At 38.3% G+C, this 27,215-nt stretch overlaps 1 protein-coding gene across 1 annotated transcript; it reads left to right on the top strand.

Annotated features, from left to right (window-relative positions):
* The first annotated feature begins 7,029 nt into the window (after positions 1–7,029).
* cabp7b (calcium binding protein 7b) lies at positions 7,030–27,213 on the top strand. The gene is made up of 5 exons (XM_008424209.3): positions 7,030–8,151; positions 23,271–23,414; positions 23,495–23,607; positions 23,995–24,142; positions 24,255–27,213. The coding sequence occupies exons 1-5, from the start codon at positions 8,043–8,045 to the stop codon at positions 24,380–24,382; spliced, it is 642 nt and encodes a 213-aa protein (XP_008422431.1). The 5' UTR covers positions 7,030–8,042; the 3' UTR covers positions 24,383–27,213.
* The last annotated feature ends 2 nt before the right edge of the window (positions 27,214–27,215 follow it).

Raw genomic sequence — 27,215 nt, 5'->3', positions numbered from 1 at the left:
TAGACTGCATAAAAGGGGTGATTAAATTAAATAGCTGCTTATGTGTATTTTGAAATGAAAAGCTGTCATAAATTCTTATTCTGAATTAAAACATGATTTGCAGTTGCACATAGCTGTTTATTCTGGGTTTTTTTCAGTTTGTAACACCATTTTCTCCTTTTTTCTTCTTTATGTGACTTCATTGGATTTGCCCGTTAAAAAAAAACAAACTTCCTCTTGACGTTTTCTCTGCTTCTTCTATGCACAGAACTTATGCGCATACAGAGCTGGTGAGTGGTTTATGTACGTCATTCACGGGAATAAACACAGATCCAAAACTGAACGCACAGGCTCAGATATATATACATACACCCACAGCATCTTCACAGTGTCACCTTGACTCCTCCAAACAGGTTTTTCATCCACTCCAGATGTCATCTGGGTACAAAAAGAGCAATACACCATGCTCTTACTCGTCTTGCAGATGTCTTACTCTGAATTTCTGTTACAGTCACCAACGCTCATCAAAGTTTTTTCACCTGTACATGATGTTTTGGAGGAGTTAACGTTGGCAGAGATATCTGACAACTCATGTAGAAAACTGCCAGTCCAGCCTCCCTCAGCATCACTCCTTGGTAAATTACTGCCTCGCAGATTTAATCTTCTTCAACCTCAAGTGTCCCTCCACTCGACTCTTCTTCATGTTCCTGTTTTTAAAACTCCATCTATTTCTATTGAAAACAAGTGATTTTATCTGCTGCCATTTTTTTTGGGGGGCGCTTCAGCCGACTGGTGTCTTTTTTAATTAAGCTCTTACTACAGATGTTTGGACATCAAACAACTTGTGTTGTCATTCGAAAACTGCGTTATTTAAAAAGACAGAATAGAAATAAGAAATAAAGCCATGCTTTTTCTGTCCAAAGCAGATAAATGTGCTTAGTGTGGATTTTTTTTTTTTAAAGTTTGTTGCTGATTTTGTGGTCTTACTTCTTGCACTCTGGGATGGTGTTCCGCTGAGTTTGAGTTTTCACAAATTTTTGAAAACTTTTAACTTAACCATGTAAGCAAATCTAAAAAAAAACAGTTAAAGCTAAGTCCCTTGGAAACCAATCTGTTTGAATAAACTCTCCTATAACCGCTGACAGAAACAGTGAAATTTCCAATTAATGCCTGTGCATGCAGATAAAATTTTACTCGGTGCTCTGCATATTTAAGCCTGTAAATATAATTGTGTATGGATTACAGAAAATCCAAAATAAATTCAAATATATCCATCCTGTTCTTACATTTAACAATCACATTTGCATGTTTTGTAATCATCATCCTGAAAGAAGAAAAGTTTTAATTTATCTTCAAGATTTCAAGAGTAATATGGCATTTATACCCGTGAGTGAGCGTAAACTTTAGGCTCAATATCAGTGACTTAATTCTCCTCTAAATCACCAGTAAGATATAAAGAGTCAAAATCGTTTTTCTTTGTCTATGCTGGGAGATCATTTTTATTACATCAAGCTGTCTTTATGATCTGATAGTTTCTGAATACAAAGGGGCATTCACCCAATTATAGCAGTTGTCAATAATCCAAACTAAATGCTCGGCTGCTTTATTTTGATGCAGGTGTTTGTAATAAGACCTTCAAAACTTCTTTCTGCATCGCTGCTTTTATAGATTGCATTTGCTGGCGTACAATGAATATTGTTTCAGCTTATTCATACCATTTAAAAAATGGTATGAATATCATTATGATGTGGGACAAACAAGATCTACTCAACACTCTGTCACAAGATGATAGAAATTCACTATGCCCTTTGAATCTTAAGCAGTTCCCTCTTCCCCCACCGCTTTCTGTTTGTGTGGTTTGGGCTCCCATTATTTGTTTGTTTGGTTTATTTTTTTATTTTTATTTTTTGCTGGATGTGGATTTGGAGCCAGCAAGCAGCCAGCCAATCCTCATCCTGAATCCCGTTCTGACACCAGCCTGTGGCTACTAGCTTTGCCCAAATCCACAGCCTCTGTGCTGCCCAGAAGCCAGCATGGCAGGATTTCCACCACAATTATTCCTTCTTCCAGCTCCTCTTGCTCTTGTCCGAAACACAAGGCTGCTCCATGCTCTTTTTTATTTATTATTATTTTAAATCAGCTCTCATTTCACCAAAGCAAAGCATTCATCGCCACACATGACTCATTTCAAACCTCTTGCTTTAGTGTATGGTCTAAAAATAAATCCAGCATCGTCAACCAGCAATATGGCTTTTGTTTTCATTCACAACTACAGCAAAAAAAAAAAAAACATAACCCTAACCCTGACAGCGAAAATCCTTCGTTGGAGTTCTCCTCCATCCTCTACTGAAAGTTTTCATCTTGACTTCCTGGAGGTCAGCCAGCTGCGGTTATCGCATCTCTCTCCTCTCGCTCTCAGATCTGAATCCTCCGTGGGCAACATAAGGCTCATCCAGGACACTTAATTTGATGAAAATAAGCTGTCAGCTGAGGTCTTCCCCACTGGTGGCAGCCCGAGGTTGAGTTGATCTTCCCCTGCATGATTCCTAGCGGATGACAAGCACAATTCCCTCTTCAACCCCGGAGGCACACATTAGGCTCCTACTTGCAACACCATGCACGTCCAGTGCAATACATATAAAATTATAACGGTAGTCTGGGAGGGGCTTTTCCTGAGATCGCACTGTTAAAAAAAAAAAAATCTTTTATATGTTTTAGAGGCCTTGATGTGCAAAAATGAATGAAAATCAAATTTAGTTGAGCTATGATGCTTTTAATCAAAGAGCTCAGCATCTTAGAAATAGGAATCTGTGAATTGTATCAACCCTCGCTTTCCTGAGCGCACAGCGCGAGGTCTGCTCAGGTGTAAAAGACAGAGACGATCCCTCCCCATTCAGCAGGGAATAGACCTGTCACTCATGGAAAAAAAAAAACCCTTGAAGAACCAACCAGCGGAACCACATGCAGCTCTCCCTGAACACAGGCGGCACGCTGCACACTTATCTGGTGTGAACCAGGGTGGAAAGATACTAATGCAGGGCCACCGTCATGCAGGATGCAGTCATTCTCTGCAGATTGTGCTCGTTGGTGTTTACACTGGATTTTCTTTTGTTTTTTTTTTACTTGGGCGAGATCTTTTGACTTATGCGAGATTTTTTGGAAGCTCAGGATATTTTGGTGACTCACAGCCTGTTCCAAAACAACACATGCAATTGTTTGCTGCTTTTGTTGCAGGGTTAAACAAACTGACTTGCTGTTAGCTTCTTTGTTTTGTTTTATTTTGGCTCAGGTATAAAAATTCCCTGTGAGGATCATTAAAGTTAAAATTCAAACTCCTTCTAGAAACCCACCAAAAATATCAGAGCTGCAAACTAATTCAAGTGTTAAATATGTATTTGAATGTTTCTTTCTCTCACTAACAGTTTTTAAGGTAAACACAGTTACTTAACTTGCTTCTTTTAGTTACCTGTTCTGAGAATATCTGAGGGACCTCAAATGACTTCAATGTGTTTCTAATAAATCAAGTCAATCTAAAAAGCACGCACATTTTTTTTACAATGCAAGTTTTTGAGCCTGGTAAATCACTTTAAGGTTTTCTCTGTAAAATTTCAGATATGTTCTGTGCAACTCAACTAAGAAACAATTCAGAAAAGAAAAAAATATAAAACAATTTTAAAAAAAAGCAGTTTTAACCTTTGCATTCAGAGATTTAAACAGGACGAAAATGATTCCTTTTTGTAAAGGAACCGGTCAGGAGAAAAGCAAAACAAAAGCCAATGCAATACACATTGCCAATACATTGTCACTACCTGGATTTAATTAAGCATTTAGGTACAAGCCTCCTATTACTACATTGGCTGCTATGTTCCAGCTAGCAACACATTTATACCCCAACTGCTGAAATGAGCTTCTTATTTCTAAACAACCACATCAGCGGTCAAGCAAAAGACGTTAAGAAGGGTCAAATCACTGCCATGCATCAAGCAGAGAAAAAAAAAACATAAGGAGGCTGCGGAAGCCATTAGTATTGACCCGAGAACACATGACTAAAAATTGGAAGAAATGTGGGGAGTAAATGATTGTGTCTGACAATTACTTTAATGTTTGGTGAAATTACACCAAAGAAAAACAACAGTAGAACTGAGAGATGTGTTCAATGGCAAAGGTAAGAACATTTCCACACTCACAATGTGAAGGGAAGTCAAGAGATTGGGTCTAAACATCTGTGTGGTCAGAAGAAAATGTCTAATGTCTGAAGTTAACGGGGGGGAGGCTGCAATTTGCAAGGAATCATAAAGATTGAATTCTGTAGTCTGAGGGGTCAGAATTACCCTCTTCCAGAGCGAAGAGGGCAACAAGGTAAATAGAGCAGCAGATGAAGCGATGGACCCATCACATCTAATGCCAACTGCAAAAGCCTGTGGAGGTAGGATGAAGATCTGGGGTTGTTGTGATCAGGTCTATCAGTAACATTAGGAGTTTAAGCTGACTGTCTAAATGAACTGAAAGACCAGGTTATTCCATCAATGGATTTTTACTTCTTCCTTGATGGGATATATTCTGAAATGACAATCTATCATCGGACGCAGCGGAGCACACATATGCGCGCGTTGTTGAAAGCCACAGTACAACAATAAGACCTGATTTGATTTAGACTTTTTCATTTGCAGTGGGGGCTGCACAGTGGCACAGTTGGTAGAGCTGTTGCCTTGCAGCAAGAAGGTTCTGGGTTCGATTCCCAGCCCCAGTCTTTCTGCATGGAGTTTGCATGTTCTCCCTGTGCATGCGTGAGTTTTCTCCGGGTACTTCGGTTTCCTCTCACAGTCCAAAAACATGACTGTCAGGTTAATTGGCCTCTCCAAATTGCCCCTAGGTGTGAGTGTGAGTGTGTGTGTGTGTGTCCTGTGTGTCTCTGTGTTGCCCTGTGACAGACTGGCGACCTGTCCAGGGTGACCCTGCCTCTCGCCCGAAACATTAGCTGGAGATAGGCACCAGCAACCCTCCTGACCGCACTGAGGGACAAGGGTGTAAGAAAATGGATGGATGGATGAATGGATTTGCAGTGGTGATAGGACTGCTTCTATATCACATGTAGCACCTCTGTTGTGTTAAATGATAGGACTGAAACTGGTTTCATACCTTGACATTTACAGCAGCTGAACATTTTTGCCGCGAGGCTAGAAGGAGACAGGAGGGGAAAAAAAACACACAGGCTTTTACAGTCTAAATCTTTGCCACACTTAATTGTTTAGTTTACATCATGTAGATTACGGTCCATAAGGGGTCAATAATAGAAAGTTTTGTTGCCTGGTGCATCTCCCCTAAAGTCTTGAGTCTCAGAGCAACAAAATACAACTCAAAAAGAACAAACTGCATAGCTGACAGAGGATGCTAAGCTGAGTCTGTTTAAGCAAGCCTAAACAGACTTAGGCTTGCTTTATTCTTCTAAGTTTTTATGCTGGTGTTTGATAGCTTTGCTTCAAACTGTTCAAACAGCCCGAATCAATGACCGAAGGCTGTTTCATTCTAAAAACAGTGAAGGCTTTGAACTGGACCCATCACAAATGATATTTTAAAATAAAATTAAAAAGAAAAAAAAAAACCCAGAGGCTATAAAATAATAGGCAAAGCTCTTAGAATGTGTGCTTCTTCACGAGATGCAGCCTGCATGAATCAAGGAGATGCTTTCAGTATGCAGGACAGAGAAAAGGCTGGGTGGTTGGTCGGTGGTGATTATGGAGGAAAAAGATGGTACAAGACAAGCAAAGCATTTCAAGCCAGCATGGGGCGGTCTGGAGATTTTCATTTAAACCCCCCCACCAAGCAAGTGACGCAAGTGGGTCGGCGAAGGAGGACAAGACTAACGAAAAGTGGGCAACAAAAGGCAGGACTGACAGCTCAATACGACTTCAACAAACAAACCACAGAATAATGGTGTGGCGACAGAAAAAGGACAAAGCGTCTGAGCAGACGTTTGTTTAGCATTAAAGACATAAACACTTACATCAAAATTTTCAGAAAATGGATTTTGAGATATGTCTGAGAGATATTTCAGCACAGCCAGGACAGAAAGCAGAAAGAGTGTATTATTTGAAAGTGGTCAAGAAGCTGTTTCAGTAAAATCTTAGTAAAAAGCAGTAAAGACAATACCTAGGAAGCATCAATGTCCTTTGTTTAAACCATGAATGTGGATTTGTGACATGGGTAAGATAAAAATGGTGTCAATGAATCACTGTTGTTAAACAACCTGCCAAACACATCATGCTTCCCCACTGCTGACGAGCTTTATGGGGACTCTGATTTCACTTTGCAGCAGGACTTGGCACCTGCTCACACCACAACACCATTAAGGATTTATTGGGTATTATCAAGAGGAAGATTAGAGACACAAGACCCAACAATGCAGAAAAGGCAGCTATAAAAGGAAACGGGGCTTCCTTAATAATTCATCAACTAAATTGAATAAAGTGTTTTTTTTAATGGAATTAAAATAAAATAACTTTCTATTGTTTTTTTTTTTCCTGAGGACTTGAATTTTGAGTTTCCATTAACTGTTAGCATGATTAACAAATCTGACAAAAATGTAGGCCTATATTCATCCCTCTGCATATGATGAAAAGTATATTCTTCATTTGATTTAGTGGAGAAACCTTTGAATGGCGTTACAGTTTGTTGAGATGCTCCTTTACCTGAAGTTCAAGCATTTTGAGTTCATGATGGGAGAGTTTTGGATAGCAAGACTAAAGGATGATCATTTAGAGCACCGAGTTTCCAATGAGCTCCCATTAACATTTTCCATTCTTGCGTGTCTGCATGCATGTTTATTTGCAACTATGCTTAATTTATGTTGTCCCTATTCAACTGGAGTTTGTGGAAACATATTAAATGAGGATTCGTGTATCTTCTCCTTTTATGACCAGTTTACTCGCTTGCAAACCGAGTAAGTTCGAGCTTCACCTGTTGCAAAACATCTGCCCGCTTGCGGTGCGCTACGCATATATTGTACCGTTTTAACCTCCGCAAATTGGAGGAGTGTGCGGAGAAAAAGCAGATAATGCCATTCTACGTGGTGACTTGAGAGGAGGAGCGGCAGTGTGAAAGAGAGCACGCTTCATTAGGACTACAAGTGGCTCGAGCAGACGGCTAGAGAGAGAGAGAGAGAGAGAGAGAGAGAGAGAGAGAGCGGAGCGCCGCCACATACAGCGTGTCTGGATCAGATGAGCGGGGGTCACACAGGATTCCCTTGAAACTGCTCTCCGCGGGGAAACAAACAGGATTAGATGACAAAGATTTCATTCCAGCCTCGTTTACTGGGGTAAAAATCAACGCTATCGCTTCCTCTGCTGCTGCTGCTGCTGCTGCTGCTCCATCTGCTTTTACAGAAGCGCACACTCTGCTGTCATCGATTCTTATTTTATTATTTTTATTTTTTTGTGCTTTTTCATTTCTCGTTTTTTGCCAAGATGCCGAAATAGGGGGGAGAAAAGTGAACTGGATTCTGCCAGGAACAGACCGAAAGAACAAGATGCGAAATAGGAACCAGTAAGACCCACGGCTGGATTCATTTTGTAGCGATTTTCATTTTCCAGTTGTATTATTGTTTGCTTAAACTCCAAGGAAAGAGAGAGAGAGAGAAAAGAACATTTAATGCATTCCGTTCTATTTTGTTGTGTTGGATTTTTAGATTACCATCTGGTGGGTCGACACAAGAACACAGACAGAGCTGAGCTCAACAGGCTGCGTGCTAAAAGTTTTACGTGCCATTTCTGTCAAACGGTCTTTGTTTCCCTGTTGGCTTTCGGAAAGCTGATGCCAGGCTATGCATTGAACCCAAAGGCCAATTCACAGTCTGCCTTTCGGATACACGCCCCGATCTTCGCCGTTATCATCCAACACAAAAACGTGCCGTGAAGGTGAACTTTACGCAGCGCGATTTTCCCCAATCGCCACCCGCTTGATATTTTCCCGAAAATATCAGGGACTGTAGCCGACGGTCTGTCAAAACTCCGGAGAGCGAGGCTCTATGAAGATCGCGACACGGTTGTTGCTTTCCCCTCGCAGAAATGCCAGTGCGCGCCGTGACCACCAGGTTCATGTACAAGGGGCTTTGCACTATCCCAGATGTCCTCTCCTACCGGACCCCTGTTCACCTGCCCGAGGACGAGGTGGAAGGTGAGCTTTGGCGCATTTTGCTTAATTGCTTAATTGATTGTTGAAGTGTTTGGTGGTTGCAACCTGTTGTTGTGAGATTCGAGAGTTGGGGGGTGCCTGAATTCATGCAGCTTTTTCAGAGCTTCTCTCGCTGTGCGCTTCTTCCTTTTAACGAAAATAAATAAATAAATAAATATATAAATAATCTCATTGTGCACAGAGTGTGGAGGATTAAAGACAGAAGAAACAGAAGGTGGCTTAAAAGAATTGTGCACATTTTCAAGGCAGGACTGAGAAATTGCATGCCTTGAGGTCAGAATCAGTTTCCCCAAGTAGCTTAGATGCACAATTAGCTCTTTAACTATCACGAAACTGGATAAATCAATAGAAGAACATTTATTCATCTTACAAGAATTGATTTGTCTGGGGGCAACATCTTAATTCCATCCTGCATGGTTGTAAGTGATCTGAGTTTAATCCAAGTGACAAACCTGGGGGACCAGAAAGAGGTCTGGTTCGTTATGCCTTTGAATAATATTAATCAGTAAATAATATAAAACAGTACAACACACCTTTTAGGGGGGGAAATGTGGGGGACTTTTGAAGTGCAACTCTGAATTCTTTGATTTTGAGTAAATAAACATAAAAAAAGACCAGCAAAGGCACACATTTCTTAAACAATCCAATAAAGTAGAAGCTGCAATTATAACCCAGGTGCATCTCTATTAGGAACGGTGGTTTTGTTTTACCAAGTGGCTCTCGGAAGGAGAAAGCAGAGAATAGGAACAAAGCCAGGCAGACTGCAATAGAGAGATTCACACGATAAGATTAGATATCACATAGTCTCTTTCCCCCCCCCCCCCATTCCTCCCCTTCCTCATCTTCTTCTTCTTCTTTTGTCTGTAGGTTGCCCACACATAACAGCATGCCCTTGCTTTGAACCTGTTTTGACATTGAAAATCCACAGTCTGCGGTGAGGACATCAATTTAATTAAATGATTGGATTTATGGACAAGTAGGAATTTAGATCAACTGTGACATGCCTTTTGTAAGGACAAGCCTTTTTCTTTTTCTTTTTGGTAATTTAGAGTCATTAAATATGCAGAACAATCAGGCAGGCCAATTAAACCTAAATTTATTTACCCAGAAAATATTCACTGAGCATGTAACGCTCAGGTAGATTAGCTTTGCGTCGCAAACAGCAATTTTCTGCTTATTACAGGGAACCTCACTTGGTGTAGCTGAGTGAAACCAGCAGGTTTCAGTTTTTTCTCCGCTGACTAACAGGTCCAGGACCCGTCTGTGGGCATGAATCTGCAAGCACCCACCTGCCCTTTATTGCCTCTCCTGCACCACCTTCACACACACACACTGCAGCAGGAGTGTCCAAATGAATGTTGTCAGCGCTGCGGTCCTGTGTTTTCCTAAGAAAAACTCCAACTTTCTTCGAGAAAGATCTAAAATAATCAGCACGTAAATACCACTTTATCCACAAAATCTGTAATTAATGCAACATAGAAGCTCGCTGATTGCTCATCTTACGTAATTACGGTCCTCTAATCATATTTAGGGTAGCTGCTCTATCTGTGGAAGGTTTTGGTCGATGTTCCCAGTCAGATTTAGCATATTTAGATTCAGCCAGTTAGTTCCACATCCCCAAACCTGATTACAGCACACTGATAGATGGCAAATAAAAACTCTCGTTAATTTAACTCTTTCAATTATGCTGCTCTGGTAATTTTTCCGTGTTAAAAATCATTGCAGTGCTTCATCTTGCTTCATCTTACACACACACATATATATATATATATATATATATATATATATATATATATATATATATATATATATATATATATATATATATATATATATACTTTTTTTTTACTTTAAATGAATAATTTATACACAGACAGTGATATGTGATTAAATCAGCAGGAATTTCTCTCGGTGACATTGTGGCAGGGACACGTGGAAAATAAAGCCCACACTGACAAACACAACACAAGGACAGAGGGACCTTGCATCCTGTGCAAAGAGAAATGTTGCACAATGGTCAGCGTATAAAACCAAGTGCCTCAGATAAACAACTTCCAAGAGATTCATTTTAGAAAAATGGAAATTATTATCGCGACAGTAGTGAGCCAGCAATAAGTCATGTACTCTGTATGCCGAGACGTGTAAAAACATTATTTTCAAACAGCAAATCCCACAAATTAATGCTGTCAGGCTGAAGCAGAAGGACACCTGAAATAAATGAGAAAAATATTCATGGGCCAGGTCTGCTGCATTTGAACAAATAAACATTAAGCTAAATTAGTACAGAAGGTTAGAGGGTAAGTTTAAGTCAAATTCACTTTATTCAAAGCACAAATTCCACTTAATGAATTGATGGAAATTAACATCATTTGACACGGTTCTTAAATATTATTATTTATCTGGTTGCTAGCATTGCTACCTTGCAGCATAAACCTCCTGACCTGCAAGAACTTTGCGTGCTCTCCTCATGTCTGTGTGGATCCAGGAACTGTGGCTGGATAGTTGATAAGCAGAACAAATACCTCTGGATTTTGTTGATAATATTATTGTTCCTTTACATTCTGTGTTCTTGTTTGTTTTCTGTTCCTTCGTTTAGTCCTCCATACGTACACTTCTTCGAATCAAATTCAAATTGATCATTTCTTTCTGTTTTTCTTTCCTCCTGCTTTGCTCCCCAGCAGTTCATTGTGGCAATTCCTCTGTTTGGTTCGTGACTGTTTAATCGGTCAGGACACCTGTTGACTTAAAATTTACTGCCCCGAATCCTTTTTGGGGGGTTTTCTATCGAGCTGTTAATTAAAGGTGTTTGGTTTCCCTCTAGGCTGCCTCCTGTGAGTCCTGTATTTGGTACACGTGTTACTCCACCTTCTGACAGCAGTGCAGGCTGGTTCACAACTTGAAAATACCACAGCTGTCACTTTTTGTGCAGCTGAATAAATGTTTGCTAACTAAAGAAGAGTCATCGGTGTCTCCCTTTTGACGCGTGGCATTTTTACTAAGCTAGAAAATAATCTTTCTAATTATATAACATTCGACTATGAGGATTTTTATGACGAGAATTACAGGGCAGCACTTGGTTGGTGTAGAGGAGCAGACAACCAGACAAGATGGAGGCTGTTCGTCCTCTCTTCTCCTTCTTTACATTTTCTTTCTAAATACAGCAAATAAAAGCCATCTGTAGGTCTTTGTCATAATCTTGGCTGGACATTTAACCTGTATTCTTATCATACTGACTCAGTTTTCAAGCAGAATAGAATAGGTTTTCAATTAGATTAAGGTTTTCAATTAGATTAATACGGTGGCCCTGAGGTGCAAACCACTTCAACAAATTCAAAAGCACAACAACATTAAGTAGTTTTGGGTGATTAAACTACAAACAACCAAAACTTTTTTTTTTAAAGTTTGATTAATTTGTGATTTTATCCAATCCACTCAAAGTTATACACTCACACTCAAACAAATGCATATACTGTGACAAGTTTATTCAAAATCTTCCTATTCTCATTGTAGATATACCAACAAGCATCATTGTAGCTGAATATTTGAGCTCAAAGATTAGCATTCACTTGAACTGCTGCTTTCCTGGCACAGAACCAGCTTTTAAGCATAGTTCATTAATTTCCTTTAGACCTGATGTCAGGGCTTTAAATTTAGCATCCTTCATCTCTGGATATCAAACCAGTTCTGGTGGTTTGGATACCGGACTGTAACCATCACACCCAAACTGCCCCTCAGTGAAAGGAAATTGGTTAAGGTGCTTCATAACAATGGAAACAGTCATATTCAATAAATTATAATACATAGGCAGATTTTAATCAGATTAAAAATATCTTGTGAAAATTGATCGCTTCTAAGACGCGTTTTGCTTAGGGATCAAGTTCCTGAAATAAATGGACTTTTCAGTAATTTATTGACTGCGTCGTAAACCCAAGAAGATGCTGGAAGAACAACGAGGCATGTTTTAAGTGTAAGCGTACTGATACCAAAAAAAACAACATTTTCCACCTTCAGGGTCGACTAATGTTTCCATCTGCCCACATGGAGAAGCAGAGACATGAGGCAAATGTTGAATTATTTAAATATAATAAGGAGAATGTTTGAAGGGTTCAAAGTGAAGTTTTTCACTCTAACATCTGTCAAACATGGAGGTGGCAGCATCATCCTGAGGGACAGTTTAACTCCCACTGATACTGGTGGAGAGTGCACAAAGCTGACAGAATATTGAAAAAGGAGAAGGATGTAGAAATTTATCTACCCTTCCTCAAATCAGAACAAAAAAGTCGAATGGCATAAAAATAACTGGAAGAAATTACTTATTAAAAAAAAGGGCCACAGCACAGAATTATTTATTATTAAAATGTTGAAATTAATAAAACATGGACGTTTTACTCTATTTAAACCACCTCCACAAAGATTGTCTCATTATTTCTGGCATCTCGAGCCCTTTGCTCTATTCAACCTGGCATTTTATATGAATACCAATCCCAGGTGTAATAAATTGACTATCACCTTGAGTGCTGCTTCCACATTTTCCAGCAGAACCGTAACAAACACGTCAGTGACAGCAGTGAGGATTAGACTAATGTAATGACCTGATGGGAGAGGATATTGTCTTCACTTGGAGAGATTTAAGGAGGCAGATGAAGTGCTTATGGCGCCTAATGGGTCTGCTGTTTCCAGGGGACACTGTCTGAGCAGATGGTTACCTGAGTGGGTCGGGTCAGCGCCGCGGCTTCAGGCCCTTTTCTCTCACCTTCTGCACTTTGTGCCCCTATCAGAAACCCTGATGGGTTTTTTTTTTTATCGTTAAGACACATGACTCTATAAACTTGATTATATTTGTATCACGTGAAAAAAATATGTTGAAAAGTTTGAAAGTCAACACCTCACAGGCAAGAATTGAGTCACAAGTTGTGTTTAAAAGCACCCAAGAACGACGTCAATGCAATACAAAATGACAACTGAGGAATGAATTAGTGATGGCAACATCTCAAACATGAACACATAAAGTGAAGAATCATTCACCTAAAAATATTTAGAAATGAGACACGCGCTGCCAGACTTAATAGACCTTACCAAGGCATTTAAAAGTGCTCTTCAGAGCCAGGTCTGCCTGTAATTCACTTCAGTGTCATGTAATAAATAACGTAATCTAAAAAAAAAACTTTTTCTAAATTACAATAAGCCAGCTGTCAACTAGTGTGGTAGTTTATTATGCCTGAGGATGCAGGAAGGGTCGTAAACTCAAGTTCTGTTGTAACTCAAATGAAATAAGCTCACAGAAACAAGGATCGCGAATCTGAGAAGAGGATCTGACAAGGAATTAATGAAAATCTGTTTCCTGTATACTGTGGTAGTAATTACTTGATGTAAATCGAACACGATCAATGAACCACAGGCTGCAGCCATAAGGAAAACAGGATGTTAGAGAGAACAGAAGATGAAATAATACATTTGACAGCTTGACCACACACAAGGGTGGATAAGAAATCAAGAACAAAAGTAACAAAAAGGATCTTGGTTATCAGAAGACACAGGAAGTAATTAAAACACAGCAGAGAAGAAAACTATCATAATAAAACAAATAGAAAAGTCAAAAATCCAAAGTGCAAAAAATGCCCTTCAAGGATCATGACAGACATTGTAGCTTTATTTCTGATGAGCACTTTTGTTCTGATGCTCTGATCTACTGTCACCCAAAAAGTCAACTTTATGTCACGCTAAACATTAGTGAATGTTGAAAGTCCCACTTCGCTACACAGAATCAGTTTGTGTTTCACTTGTTAGGATTTAATTATAGGACATCATTGCAACTGTTTGTTATTTTAAAAATATTGTAAGTCCACCTGTTTTCTTACAAAACAGGTCAACGCTGATTTAGAATTTGTCGTTCTTTTGGATCAAACGCTGCCATTTATTGGACGGGAGAAGCATGAAAACTGATTGGGATTCATGTCTAACATTTTCCAGATGCTTAGGTTTTTTTTTTTAACTCTAAGCTATGCTGTTTGACCTATGAAGTGTTTTGGATGAGCACTCTCTGTATATGAAAAGACCTTTAATTAAACTTCTTGAAACATTCAGGATTTTTATGGGAACTAAATGATGTTCATTTTGTTATTATGTCACATTTATTTGGGATAATTTCCTCTTGATGGAGTGTGCTTAAAGTGGACATCGTTCTTTGCCAAGTGTCTCCCCGTTTAACGAGGACTATATTAAAAGCTGGATCTAAAGCCATTATAAACGACTATTTGGGGAAACTAAATATAGACGTGATATTTCAGTTAATGTGTGGCGATAAAAGAGAAATAAACCCTCACATTTGTATGTTACGTTACTGTATGATGATATTTTTTAAAATGTTTTAACGTTTGAGCCATAAAACACGCTTCGCAAATCCTGCCGTGATTAACTCTTCAGGAATATTCTGCAATTTATTCAATTTCGACACAGTCCCACAGAAATTTGTCACGGCAATTTGACGAAAAAGAGCAAGCCAAAATTATGACGTGACAGTTAAGATAAAGAATCCCCACTGGATCCCAGGCACTGAAATCAATAACCTGCATTGAACAGGCAGACATGTTAATTACCGCACGTGTTGACACAGATAAGCCTGTCGTTTTATGGCTGAGCGGTTGTGACTTCCCGGCATTTACTGCCCAGGAGGTGTCTGCGAGCTTGTAGCGCTCCTTGGTGCATTGATGACAGAGGATGTGAGCAATATTTATAGTTCGCAGCCAGCAGGAGAATCCCCCAGACGTGCAGCATTGTAGTGGAGCGCAGTCTTCCACTTTGTATGCTAAGCTGTCCTCTTTTGTGCTGACAAATTCAGCTTTTTTGCAGTAAAATTGGAAGCAGATGAATGTACCGCATTTTGTGTATTAATGTATGTTGATGGAAATTTGAACCATTGGTGGGATTCCCTGTCCAGCTCTCGTTTGGCTTTAGGAGTCAGCCCTGATTTATTTCACTGAGTGCACAACAACGAGCTTTTAAAACTGCGATGTATTAAAATTGAATGCTGTGGCATTTTATTTTGATGTAAAATTTCTGTTGTACTGTCAGACGCATTTGTTCCAACTCTCCAATTATTTTCCTTTTCTTCGTCAGGTTCTCATTTATGAGACAGAACTTAACTCATAAAAACATATCTGGCTGCTGGACAAGTAAATAAAATCTGTTTGTGATCTTTCTGCACTGAACAACAGCTGCAGTTCAGGCAACCCATAAATACCAACTTATGACTGTAGGAGAGGCACATAAAACAGGTCATATACTGACCCGACATCAAACAGGCTTTTTATCAGCATCCTTTCAGCAGGACAAAATGTTTTTTTTTTACTGTTTTCTCATTGTTGACAATGAAAACCTTCTTCCTGTAAACATTAATCACTGCACAAGAAACTAAATATATTTTAAAAAGCATATTCAAAACACCAACAGCTTCACAAAAATGAAATAATTACTTAGCTAAAGGAACATGTGAAATATGTGACTTGTAATCATAATTTGAGTCTAGCAAGAGCACCAGGTGGTGGATTCAAATACTTTTTGACAGCAGGAGTTTCTTCAGCTGCAGGCTTTCCATAGCACAACCACTTGCTGTCAAGTAACTCTGCATGAGTTGGTTATTGTTGCAGGGAATTACTGTCAGTTTGTGGGGAAAAAAAGCAGAAGTTATCAAATTAAATATTTCTACTGCCATTATTTGTTTAGGCCACTGAAAGATAACTTTACATAAAGATGGAGACAAATTGGTTGTTTTCCCACCTTTAATTTGAGTGCATTTACTGTATCTATTGATGGTGAGGGGATACCCATGTTAAGGATTATTTGTAACAAAATAACAGATGCAACACTTATTGTCACCCCTAACAGCAGCTTTAACATCTAAAATGTTCTTTTTACTTTCTGCTTCCCTGGGATATAAATATGACATGACAAAGATTTCCTCTCTCACTGTTAAGTACAGAAGAGGAGCTGTGATGCTGCGGGCCTGTTTCTCATCCAAAGAGCCTGGCAACATTTTTAGAGTGAATGGCATCATGGATCATTTGAAACACCAGGAAATGTTGACGAAAAATTAGGCGACGCCTGGGAAACAGCTGCAGATAACATGTCATCAGGCCGAAATACCGAGCCAGATCAACTCAGAAATTATTTACCAGAAACAAATTGGCCTTTCTCTCAGTGCTGACACCTAAATCCCTAAAGACAACCTGTGGGAAGAGCTTGTAAGAGTTCAGGACTCTGGATGGTCTGGATAAATTATGCAACAAGAAATGGTTAAAGATACATCTCACTGTAGCAACAGTTTCATGAAATATTATAAAAATCTATGTTCCTGTTGGCACAACGGGAAAATATTGTTGGCGTGCATTACAGAAATTGTACTAATTTTGGATTTGTTCAGGGGTTTTTTGCCATTGAATTCATTTGCTGAAATTTAAGGATGGATCACACAATTGAAAAAATAAAAAACAACAGATTTATTTAAAGTCCTGTACAGATCTTCACCCAGATGCAAACGAATTTTACTTGAAAATGATCTTGATATTTTTGATTAGCAACTTTGTGGGGGGGGAAAGCCATCAGCAATGTCATAAAATAAGCTCTTTATTAATGTATTGGACAATTTGGCAAAGTCTGAAGAGACTCCACCTCCCTCCTCAAAAATACATTTGATTTGTTATCTACTACTTGAGCTGTTTCAGCTAATACATGTATTTTTATTTAATACATTTTCTTGTTATTTTGTTGATTTAGGTATTGAAAGAATTAGCCTAAACATTAAAGAGGTTTTTGCAATGCGTAAACATTTTTGTAACATTCCCCAGAGTTGCACTTACATGGATATGGTGTCATTGTTTCTGCTGTCGCTGCTTTTTATTTATGACTCATGTTTTCATCTCAGTTCTAATCAGAAAATATCGTGTCAGGACAAGACGTTGACTCATCTACAACAGAATATATTTATTATTTTTCTTTTAGAGGGGAAAAAAATCTTCTTCTTAAGTGACTTAAATCACCCCTGGATGTGAAAGGATGCCTTTTTGATTTAGGAAAAAAAAGTTTTAATTTACATCTCTTTCATCTCTTTAAAGAATGTCTTTCTTCTTCCTAAGACTGACTCAAATGTTCCTGTTTGATATTAACTGAGAGAAATTATTCTTTTTTTTCTAATCTGCTGTTCAGTTTAGAAAAACAAACAGATAATGTCATTACTAATCTAGTTCAGAGTCAAGTAAAGTTGACACGAATTTGACGTAAAATATTCTGAAAAGTTTTTTTGCTGGGTATTTGTACAGAGAGAGTAACTTTGAATGCTGAGGTGCTGCCTGTTGTTGTTCTCTTCAGTCTGGGTTCCCGTGGAGCAGAGACTTCATCTACCTCCTGCTGAATCGAGTCTATTACGGTATCGCTCAGTGTCATGATCGTTAGTGAAGGTGAGGAGGGTTTTATGTGGCAAACTGGACAGTCCCAGTGGGGTGTTCCCGATGCTTGGTGGATGTCTTCCCTCAAGGATAATGTTTGCTGCTTGTTTAGAAGTCGCCGACTGTCACAGGGATTTCCACGGTTTGCACTGCAGAGGAAAGCCAGTAATTCAAATCACAAAAATCAACAATGTTTATAATATAGAGTAGTTTCTTTCTGTTCATTTTAATCACTGTGTGATACAGCTTGCAGAAAACTGACGATTTAGTTTCTCAGAAGATTTGAGTACTTCTTTGGACAAATAAAAGGGATGGATGATACAAAAAAACATATCCAGTGTCCTACACGATCGTGGGAAAACTGCTGACTTGGCAGCTGTCCAGTAGACCGTCACTGACATCCCGAGGTTGAGTTAGAAAAAGTCGTTGTTTAAAAGCTGCGTGCTATCTGAGCACATTAGCAGAAAGTCAAGTGGAAGGATAAAGTGGGCTGGAAAAGCTCCACAAGCAGCAGGGATATCGCCAAACTTCAGAGCCTTGTTAACCAAAATCAAGGTGCGCACTGCTAGTGGAGCCAGAACCACCACAAGAACCACCAGACATTGATATACTCATGACAAGGATAGAACTGTACAGCCAATTGCAAAATTACTCCTAATGCAGAAACAATACAATGTCACCATGTTGTATGTCACAGGACAGTGGAGTAGACTTTTGACTTGAGAGTTGTCCCGTAAGCAGCCATTGACACCCTTAACAAGGAAGACACAAGACAAAAAACGTCATTTTTAAATACGTCAGCCGATTACGGACAGTAGTATCTGAGCACATTGATGGAAAGTTAAGAGGAAAAAAAATTTCTGAAAATTTTAATTTTAGGAAATAATTAGGTGTAAGCCTTCAATTACCCAATGAGTGAACTTTTTTTGTTGTTCTTTTTGGGGTTGTTTTGTGTTAGGAACTAAAAAGCTATCTTCATTTTGACTTAGACAGGAACAAGCTAAAATTGCAAGCAAACATCAATATTACAACAATATACAGTCCAATTTGATCCCAATTTTAGTGCAGTACAATCCAGTCCAGCAAAGCTGTCTGGACCGAGTGCCTGGCAATCCCTAGTCCTGACCAAGCATGTGGTGACAGTGGAAAGGAACTACTCCCTGTTGGCAGGAAGAATCCTCCAGCAGTACCAGGCTCATGTGAGCAGCCATCTGCTGCAAGCAGCGTGTGTTTGAGAGAACAGAAATTAAGTCAAAGAATACAGACATACTGCTCTAATAGCTACGTTGATGTTTTTGTTTAAGATAGAAGATAAGATGGCTGCTTCTAGATATGGAGGCAACAATCCTCAATGCAGCTCGATTCCCAGTCGCAGGACATTTACATACCTTCCCCTTCTCTTTCTTGGCTCCTGGCCCTTATTCCTGTCAACAACAACAGAGTTTCAAGTGTAGTCTCCTCTTTTTCATCTGGCTTGAAAATCTGGGATTTCCCCAATAATCAATATGCTGGGGCTTCAGTCACTTTTCTTCTGCCTCGGGCCAGAAGGACTTACACTCTGCCAGTCTGCAGCAGCTGCTAGTCTGCAGCAGTTGGCATCTTGGCATCAACTTTTAATGTGAGCCAGCTTGTGATTGATGTTTTCAGTTTCAACATCGTGCAACATTAATCGGACTGTGGGACGGTGAGAAAGGTCAGCGCGATCTGTTGATCTTCATGTTCGGTTTAAGTTCAAATGAAAGGTCAGCAGACCTTTAAACCCAGATTTATTTTTTTTATAGTGTTTGAAACAAAGTGATTGAAATATACTCGAGGGATATAAAGCATAAAGTGTCCTTGCTTCTCTGATCTTTCTCGAGTTACAGATCCAGTCAATTAAAAATAACTAAAACGTGTTTTCAAGATAAACACAGACAAGATGAAACAATCCAGGAAACAATCAGCAATAGGACATTTTAGAAAGGTTAGTGCTGCTGTGTTATATATCTTAGTTGGAGAGATTAAAGCTCTTGCAGAATATTCTTAAATAAATGTAGTCATTTGATACCAATTTTTAGCATCTCTGAATGCTTTAATTGCCACTAAAAGTAAAGAAGCTCAACTATGACACCACAGCTATAGAAACTTTGTCATTCAAGCGAATCCTTTTTTAAACATCACCCAGTTTTCTGAACACACAGGAGCAGACTGTAAATTTATTATTATTTTTTTTTTTACCACGGAGGGGGAAATAAATGAGACCTTCCCTTTCCGAAACTCACTAATTGACTTTATTGAATGAGGAGTTTAGTTTCAGGCATAAGGTTAAGGGCACTCATTTTATACCAATCGTTACGCCCTGTCAACCCTCTGCTGATATGTCACAGTTTAAAATATAACTTCTACAGTTTATTAAACTGGTAGAGTAAACCGAGTTCCTCTGACACAAACACACCACTAGCCACTTTTATATAAAAAACTGATGTTTTTGTTATTTTTCTAACATATAAAACCTGTAGAATTAGATTGTGAATGTTAGCAAAACATTGTCAAGGCTTCAACATTTTGCTCTCAATTCATTTTTTTACCGTACTGGTTTAAAGTGAGTAGAGCACTGCTGTTTTTAAGTACTTCAAATACAGCAGAACAACTTAACGGTGTGTTTTTTGTTTTCTTATTGTCCCACACTATTTTGCTAGTATTTCTGAACCGTTCGTCACTGGATAGAACAGTAATTGTTCTCCCATTTAGACCTTGAGTAAAGTTTTAGGGCAAATGCTGATGCAGTTTTTTTGTAATTCAGTGATTCCATACAGAAGAAGTGAGCTGGCCTTGGCTTTAGATCACTGAGCTGCTGAAAGCTTGTAGCACTACAAGGTTATGCGGATTGTCAGATGAAGGACACAATCAAAGCTGAGTGTGTTGAATGCATTCAGATAAAACCTCCCTTTTTAATATCTAGCATTTTTTGTTCTTTGCTATTTACATCTCTCTTTGCGCTTTACTTGCATCAGACTTTTCTGCTAAAGGAATTATAATGACGCATTGAAAATGCTTCATACTGTTTACTTTTTGCTGTGATTTTGAATTTTAATTTGCTTGGGTAGTATTTGTGTTCAAGTAAAACATCAGAAACTCATTTAGACATTTATATTTTGTAATCCCTTAATTTATATTAATGCAACAGAAACATTTGCATCTGAAGCTTATCAGTTATTTAAATGCAAATGCTTTCTTGAAGCACATAAACACATGTATATGCTCCTTCTAAAAGCTGCTATCTGTTTGTCTTTCTGCAAAATGCTTCTTCACAAGTAAATCCATCAATAGTGTGGCTGCTGTCCAGCTGGCTGGGTGAATTCATTATTTGACGCTGGCACCAGAGGTCGCGACACTGAATCTCAGGTGGAGCTTCGGGAAGATAAGGAAACTCAAGCAGCGCTCTTGGCTGTAATTTAGACAAATATGTTACGCCTGATATGTCAAGGTACTGTAAAGAGCGTGTCGCTTGACCAGAAGCACCTCAATTTACTCGCTTTTTGTGAGTAAATTGTTTTTTTTTTTCCAGTGTATAAATTCAAACCAGTACAGTACACCTCAATCTGTCTGCCAAGTTCCAGTGATTTATGTACACACAAGATAAATTGTTCCTGTTTCTTCGCTTGCATGCAAATTATGTTAGCAAAGTTACATATGCGCATGCAAATGAGCTCAATTTATTGTAAAAGCACTCAACTTGAGCACGGTTTAATGAATGTCTATTTTGGAACCAATACTTAAGAAAAAAAAAAAAGTCCAAACATTTAGGTAATTGTCATCTTGAAACTTGATGGCAGAGAATGACTAAGCCCACATTACTCATGCATTAGACTGGGGTAAATTTGACGCATCAATTCAGTTTTATTGTCTGTTCTTCCTATCAGATTTCCTTAGCTGTTTCAGCCCATCACCTGTTTATTGACTGTCTTAATATAAAGATATGGAAAAGATATGATTTCCTTGATTTCCAGTACAATCAAAGACAAAGCACCACCTATAATCAGAGTGACTTGAAATAGTCTTTTTATATGTGATTTTATAAATGTCTCACATTGCTGCAGAGTAATCTTATATCATTCTTCTTTACAACATTGCTTTTGTTCATCGGAACACAAATTTAATCAGGTGGAGGCTTGGAGTCTGACTAGGCCGCTGTACCACCTTTTATCTCTTTCAAGAAAAGATTGTTGCAGATTAATTGTTCTGGCCTCAGGTTTGACTTTTGAATACTGCAGAGTTTATTACTCCAGATTCTGCCAAAGGAACCTAAATCTTCACCCTTCCGCTGCTGTGCTAGACAAAGCATTGATTTGGTTTGTTTTCACCAAGCACGTTACTATGCGTTAGAGCGAGCCTGGCATCTTTGCAAAGATTGATAACTGTTTTAAATGCGTTCACTTTTCAAATAGGTTAAATATTTCCCTATAATCCCTTCCAGATTCATGGGCAGCAACAATTGCTTCATTGACGTTTTCTTTCCTTCTTGACATCATGTCGACACATTCTCCTGGATATATATGCACACTTTCTGGTAATCAATACATTTGATCAGCAGTATCTGCCTTCTCTCTCTTATGGAGCAAGAATGGGTGTATGTTGGCTTTTTTAATCATGAGTGAGATCATTTATTTTTTTGGAATCCAATTTCTGTTTTTTTTTTTTTTTCATGACTATTTGAATCGGGCCCGTTTGTTTGAGATGCTGCATCAATACGAACCACTAAGGTCGATGCCTTTGATGTACAGCTCTGCTCTTTCTCACCACTTCAAACAGAATACTTTGATGCAGAGCAAGAGGAGCCAAATGTAAATTCTGCTGGCTTATTTAGAAGGTTTACAGCTAATTAGAAACAAATAAACCTTCTCAATGCTTCCTGTTATAGCCAGTATTAGTTTGGTCATGGTGACAAGTGGTGCAGAAGGTGCGGCTTATAAATGTGGACAAAACAATCTTTAATAGCTGTAATTAGCAAGAAGGCTGCCACAAACAAGCAGCTTATAAATTATTATTTTTGCTAGAATACTAAAAGACTAGTTTTAAATGAGAATAGCAACAAGAAAAGCTCCAACATAAATAAAAAAATTAAACATGTAGCAAGTGACAAAAACACGTTTTGGTCAGCACTTCATTCTGTTTTATCTCTACATGCTTCTTGAGCACAATATTTGGATGATATTTATCACTATAGCAATTATGTTTTGTGGAGACTAGGACCTTTAGAGGACAGAAGTCAAAAATAATACTGCTAAAACCCAAGAGCTTTTTGTTGCCTCATTTTAAGTGCAGTTTGCTCTGCTGTAGAGCTAGCTGCTAAAGGAACTTAGAAAAGTGACAGAGTTAAACTTGTATGAGCTCTTATCATTGAAATGAGGCAAATATGCTTTTGACCTGGACTGGAGATCAAAGTAAAGTCTCAAAATACTTTCAGTTTAACTACACAGCATGTTGGCTCAGTGAGGGAGATTGTGACCAAAATTAACTGCCTGAAATTCTCTGCAAAGCTGCTATAAACTTCTAATTTAAACAGTTTATATCTGTGTATATTGCCCATCATGTGTGACTGAAACGGCTTTAAAAAACTGGGAAAAAAAACAACTATCCAATATGAACCAATAACACCGTGTGAATATGCTTGTTCCACAGAGATTCGGGAGGCTTTCAAGGTATTTGACAGAGATGGGAACGGCTTTATCTCAAAGCAGGAGCTGGGAATGGCCATGCGCTCGCTGGGCTACATGCCGAACGAGGTGGAGCTGGAGGTTATCATCCAAAGACTTGACATGGATGGTCCGTCTCTCACTGTTTTTCTGCTGTGTACGGTCTGACACATGAGCTCTGCCGTGACAAGTTTCTGTCTGTTTCATCAGGTGACGGCCAGGTTGGCTTTGAGGAATTTGTCACATTGCTTGGTCCTAAGCTCTCTGCTGCTGGGATGCCTGATAAGTTCCACGGCGCAGACTTTGACTCCGTGTTTTGGAAGGTAGACTCAGTCATCTCACCAGTAATTTGAGGGATAATAACTCAATCAATTAGAGTATAGGCTGCTGTTCTCACGTTGCAAAATTCAAATTATTACAACAAATTCTGCCAGTCATTCTGATACTGGAATTTGCTTATTGTAGTTTTAGCTTCAAAAATCCCCTTTTAATCGTAAAGCACATTTGATCCAGAAACAAAATTTCATCAGCTGTCTCTGGAAGATGTGAAAAAATGTTAATTTGAAAGAATCTGAGACAGAGCTAAGACAGAACTGAGTTCCTTTGTCTTTTGAACAATGTCTCAGGCTTGTCTTTTCTGATCAAAGCTGGCGATCAGGGATGGGAGAGTGGAGGGGAAATTTCTCCTCCTAATTATTTTCTGTTTCCAGTGCGACATGCAAAAACTGACAGTAGATGAGCTGAAAAGACTCCTGTACGACACTTTCCGTGACCATCTCACCATGAAAGACATTGAGAACATCATCATGACCGAGGAAAACCACCTGAACAGTCCAGAGTCTCACGTAGATATTGACAGTATGTTTAATCAATTTCTTCTTTTTATATATATCTTCTTTGACATATTCAAGCTGTGTTAAGACTGAGTGATGCACTAATGTTGTTTTTCTTTTCCTAAATCTCTTCACAGCAAGCCCAACGCAGCAGGAAAAACACACATGTGTGCGTAAAAGCCTGATTTGTGCCTTCGCGATTGCATTCATCATCAGCGTCATGCTCATTGCAGCAAATCAAATGCTCCGCAGAGGAATGAAGTGAATTAATGTTGCCAGCCGGACAAAAAGGGATCCTAGGTTGGGGGAAAAAGAAAACCATTAACCAAAATAAAACAAAAAATGCTCTCGTTTTCTGTTTTACGTCATAGTTGAAATGATGCTTTCACAGCCTTTCTCTACAGCGTTAAGGATCATATGATGTCACACAGTGGCTGTAAGAGACCGCTTCTCACAGCTTACCAAGAAGAAAACGAGAAGTGAACTACAAGGGCTGATTAGTGTCACCAACATGTTTGGAAAAGAAATTAGAGCAGAAGTCAGAATGTAACTTTATAACACTCTAGAGCTCAAGAGCACAACATGTGCTGCAAGAGTAGCTGTGGTGCATAAAATCCTTCAGTTCTCTAGTGAAGCATCTGTCCATCCGGAATGCACCAAATAACCAAGTACCAATGATAGTAATAAAGCAATAATAATGTGAACAACATATTGTTTCATTTTAGGTTACAGTAAACCCAGATTCCACTGCACATTCATTGGCACCCCTGGTTTTATATTTTTATATATTTTTGTCTTACAAATCTAAATATCTAGGTAGATTTCATTTCCATCACTCTAAATATGACTTCATACACAGGCATAAAGCTTACCAAGATACACGTAATCCTTAGTATTGGAAAAATTAGAAAACATACCATTTAAATTGGAACGATGTGTGTTTTACATAATGGCTTCTTAGTCTTCAATACCAAATCACAAAGTTATAGGATGTTTGTGATATTTGTGTAATCTCTCCAGACCTTCCGGATGTTGTGGTTTCTTCATGTGCTCAATTCAGTTCAGCTGAGCCGACAGGTTTTCTAGGCTTTGCAGTAAGTCTGGACACTGAGATCGTGATTGGTTTAGTGTCTGGTGAACCACTTTCACATCTATTTAGGGATGTTTTTTTTCACTACTATCTTCCTGAAATCCAGATTTTTTTTTAAAACAGTCCAGTATTTCAAACAGGTTGCCATGCCAGGAACCTTATTTGTCAAAATTCCAGTTGTCTTAAGAATTTTGGTGGCTATTTTTTTTTCTTCTTCCAACTATTTTCTTACAAACACGTCTGCTTGAATGGCATGTCTTCTTCCACTTCCTATGTTGACAAATGAGTTTGTTATATTTATACTCCAAAGAATATAACGTTCTCAGATATTCTGATCAATTGACTAAGTATAAATTAATAAATGATCTCATCAGATCTATTCGTGGGAACTGTCAGAGGTGTGGCAAGGGGTGCAGCAAGTACCTGGAAATTTGATATATTATTCCAATCAAGGGAATAAATAATAAAAAGCTACATTATTATAAGATTTTCAGTGTTAGGTTATGACACTGCAATAAAAAAAATTACTTTAAGGCCTTTCACACCTCTTGAACTGAGATGCCAGTAGGTTTGGAGGGTTCTGCTAAAACTTCACATCCCAGAAAAGTGTTGATCTCTTTATCCATCGCACAAATCAAGAGGAGATTTTATGCTCACAACCTGCCTTCAATTCATTCAAGTCCCAGTTTGCACATTTCAAATCTGTGCATCTATGCCACACTTTCAAAATGAGCATCAGCAAAGACAATTTAGCCGCAGAGTGACCCATTTAGAACACATAGAACCGTGTTTAGGACATGTATTACCTGTAATATTTATAGCAAATGAATATGATGTATTCTATGCGGCACACTTGCATGTCAAGAAATAAATGTGTGTTGTATGTGGGTGGTATAGATTTTTGAGGTAAATGTTCAAATAATTATGCAATTTGTTAAGTGATAATTGCAAAAAAAATGTGACATTTTCTTGTAAATGTCATTTTTGTCAATGTGCAAACAATATCAAAATACTAAATTCTTTGCAGTATGCTGTGAACAATAATTTTACATATCATGGGGGGAACGTTGTTTTCTGGCTTTTACATAGAGTACTTAGACAATATATTATTTAATTATATGACATCATTATATTTTCTTATACTTGGATGAGGTATACATTAAATCGATGTTATTTTGTTATCAATATATGCATAAAGTTTTATAAAAACATACAAAAAATGCACAAAAAAATGATGTGTCTGAACATTCAGATGCAAGTTCTGTATATTGAGGCCATGCACTTACATTAACTTTAAAAATTTGTTAACTTTTAAGGTTTTCTTCAGATTTTACTAAACTATTCTTATTTATTTCTTAAGTCAGTTCAGCTTCTCAAAGCTCTACCACGAAGTGAACAGCATGGGTAGGTGAGAATCACTCTGGCAATAAGATATATATTTTATCCAATGTAGCAGTTTGGTGTAAAAAAAAGAACAAAACAGATTTATATGACATTGCTTTACCTCTTCATGTGAACATATCATGTAAAAATGAGTGTTGTGTGGATATAAAAATAGTCACTGTGCCAAATATTGTCCTATGATGCACTGTACTAACAAATATTGTCCTGTTTTATGTGTTGGTGTATTAATGAGTGGATTACTTTGTTAACAGGTTGTCCTATTTGTTGTGATTGTAACTGGATTTTGTCATTCTAGAAACAAACCCATGTTCCACTTAAGCAATGCCAGTCCAAAAAACTCCTACAAAGATATTAAGTCTACTTGGTCAAAAATGATTCAGACTTTGCAAGGATTTCTGAACAGCTAACTACAATAATTATTTTAGGTCTAAGCATTGTGCCATCCAACTGTGATACATTAACTATGATTTTACTTTGTAAAATAAAAAATCTGCTGTTTTATTTTCTTTTGCCTCTGTAAAGATCACTGCATCAATTTATACACTATTGTAAGTGTTGTCAAGATGCATGTAGTCCAATAAAAACAAGTGCAATAATAAAAATC

The sequence above is a fragment of the Poecilia reticulata genome, chromosome 12 (genome assembly GCF_904066995.2).
Source record: "Poecilia reticulata chromosome 12, P_reticulata-male-v2, whole genome shotgun sequence".
NCBI classification, from domain to species: Eukaryota; Metazoa; Chordata; class Actinopteri; order Cyprinodontiformes; family Poeciliidae; genus Poecilia; species Poecilia reticulata.
The sequence above is the reverse complement of the archived record's forward strand: the minus strand, read 5'-3'. Positions and strand labels throughout refer to the sequence as shown.

Bases quoted from the DNA above. Each gene is read 5' to 3' on its own strand.
- cabp7b (XM_008424209.3), top strand. From the start codon at position 8,043: ATGCCAGTGCGCGCCGTGACCACCAGGTTCATGTACAAGGGGCTTTGC. The intron at 8,152-23,270 runs GTGAGCTTTGGC...CTTGTTCCACAG, and splicing joins GCCCGAGGACGAGGTGGAAG to AGATTCGGGAGGCTTTCAAG. The intron at 23,608-23,994 runs GTAGACTCAGTC...TTCTGTTTCCAG, and splicing joins TTGACTCCGTGTTTTGGAAG to TGCGACATGCAAAAACTGAC.